This window comes from Montipora capricornis, chromosome 12, assembly GCF_036669925.1.
Source record: "Montipora capricornis isolate CH-2021 chromosome 12, ASM3666992v2, whole genome shotgun sequence".
Classification (NCBI taxonomy): Eukaryota; Metazoa; Cnidaria; class Anthozoa; order Scleractinia; family Acroporidae; genus Montipora; species Montipora capricornis.
Window position 1 is genome coordinate 23,612,476 of NC_090894.1, and position 2,500 is coordinate 23,614,975.

General features: G+C 42.7%; 1 protein-coding gene across 2 annotated transcripts in view; it reads right to left on the reverse strand.

The window, feature by feature from the left end:
• LOC138026730 (ATP-dependent RNA helicase TDRD9-like) overlaps positions 1 to 2,500 on the reverse strand; it is a 53,443-nt gene that overhangs the window by 17,095 nt on the left and 33,848 nt on the right. For both annotated transcript variants that reach the window (XM_068874182.1, XM_068874181.1), the window contains exon 28: positions 2,320 to 2,433. In XM_068874182.1, the coding sequence (XP_068730283.1) occupies positions 2,320 to 2,433 (114 nt within the window). The remainder of the gene's footprint in view (positions 1 to 2,319; positions 2,434 to 2,500) is intronic.

Here is a 2,500-nt window from a genome sequence, read left to right on the forward strand (position 1 = left end):
TCACTTCTGATTGGTTGAAAAAGTGGCACGAGAACTTTGAACCAATCACTGAGTGAAGTAAATGCAAAACCAACGCAATTCGCTAATTACTTTCGACACTCAATTGAAAACCGCTCAAGTACGCACGAGGGAGCAAACGGAATTAAGGCCCCGTCCACACGTATCCGGATATTTTTTAATTCCGCAACTTTTTGTTTCCGTATTCAAAAATATTCCCATCCACACGAAGCGTATTCAAATCGGATTTGCCCGTCCACACGTATCTGGATTCACTCTAGTACTCAGGACTTCTCAAGGAAACAGAGGTAACGGAGCATGCGCCATGAAGCCCTCAGTAGCCATCTTGAGAATTAATTTCGCGGTACGGACCTGGGCTCGATCTTGTTACATCATTCAGATAAATTTTTTTTCCGGATTTAGCGTCCACACGGTTCCGGATTCATAGCGGATTCAAAAATATCCACTCTGGAGAGAGTATTCAGACAGTTCCGGATTGGCCAGCAAATGCGCCGGCTACGTGTATCCGGAGAGAAAAAGTTGCAAATTCAAAAATATCCGGTTACGTGTGGACGGGGCCTAAGAATATTGATTTGGGATAGATCGCTTACTTGAGGTCTAATTGAAAGAAAATTGGTTGGTTTGATGAGGATGCATGCTTGGAGAAGAAGTGCATGCCAATTGCTTTTGATATGCGTGATGAGCTTTTTAGGTAATAGCCCTCAGTTTCCACGGTTAGTTTTTCTCATTTGCATTACAATGTAATCTAAGACCTTTCAGACGCCATTTTGAATTATTAGCTCGAGTCAAGAGTTCCAAAGGAATTATGGATGCAAACATTGGTCAATGTTTTACATTTGCCGTATTAATCCACGCGCAGCACAAAAGTGGCACTACACACGAAGGCACACTTTAAAACCTGCTCAATTTCCCCTGGGAGCTCCCAAATATTTAACCACTTTAATATCGTGGAGCATTTTCCAGGGTGGAAATTCTGTTCCCGAGGATGCACCCTGCAAGCAGAGCCTTTCTTTTGCTTGCTCGATTTTGGCGTTCTCCAGAAAGGCTCTGCATGAATCGAGTAAGATCTTTATTGAATATGCGCTGCATGTTGCCAGGATACAGTCTCGAACCAAAGTCAAATATGCCAGATCTCGCCGCCATCTTGGTTTTCCATGGTACAGCGGGCTCAATTATAACCATCGGTTTTGTCACTAAAGGGACGCTCGCACTGGAATAACCGGTTTGACGAGAGAAAACAAGATTGACTAGTCCAGAAGCTCGGGCTGCGGCGGCTTCAAAGAGTTGACGCGATTCGGGCAGAGCCTACTTTTCTGCTCCTCAGTCTAGAAAAAGACAAAAGGAGGCTCTGCTCGCAGGGTGCCGAGCATGAAGATTTCGCTTGAAATGATTGGTAAACACGGAGCAGCTTTGCTCTAGGAGCAAAACCCCTCGCGTGTATCGGCCTTAAAAGTGATATCATTTTTTTTCATCATTGAGAATCGTACTAAATCAGTGTTTTCGTTGTCACTTCAGCCTCTTTCCAAAGCAAATCCGAATGTTGTGCTGAGTTACCGGCAACGACAAACGACGCCGTTTTGTTATCGACAACTTCCTTTCTCCCGTCTGTGAGCAACCGATCGTTTCGCAACGACGCAAACGATGTTTTAAGTCAGCGGTTCTTCAATTAAGTTCGCAGGCTCCCACAAAACGAACCGGATATCGACAACTACTGAAACGTTTCGTATGTGAAAACGCATTTCCTACCACTAACAGTTGCCGATTCAATTAAGAAACGGTCCAGATAAGAACGATAGCAACAACGGCAACGAACATGTTGGAATTCAATTGGTATGCAAAAAGGTGATAACTTTTCTATTGTCTGTACTAACTTCTGATTGGCTTAAACAGCAAAAGTTAACAAAACTTCATAAAAGCAGTATTATATTCATCCTTACTTTCCAACCATCTTCCATCTTTCATCTGGTCTCAGTTTAAATGAATTCCACAGAAATCGTATGTGGGGAACATGTAAAATTGTAAACGTTTCTTGGCTTTTGTTTTCAACTCTTGTGATTGGTCAAAATCTTTTAACACAAAAAAACACCCTTTCAAAGTGGGCTGTAAATGAATTTTATTGCGTTAACGGCTTTCCTGTAGGTTTATGCATTCTCTGTGTAAAAATGATAACATTCCTATGTGCGGAAAGCCCCGTTGCCGCACAACAAAGGAAATTGCTATCCACCTTACACGGATCATTACTAAGTTGTCAATAACATTGCCTCATCCGTGGAGGCCCTAAACCTAAAACTCACAACTTACCTCGACATTGAAGTTATCCTTGAAAGAGACAACCTTCGCTCTGTAAAACAGGTCATCTTCCGTAAACAAGGCAATACACAGCATTCCAACATGGAGGCTTCTCTGGTTCAATGGCTGGTTAAAAGACAATGGTCAATTATAGTTTTCGTCGACATCGCCGTCGAAGATCCTCAAGTCCCTA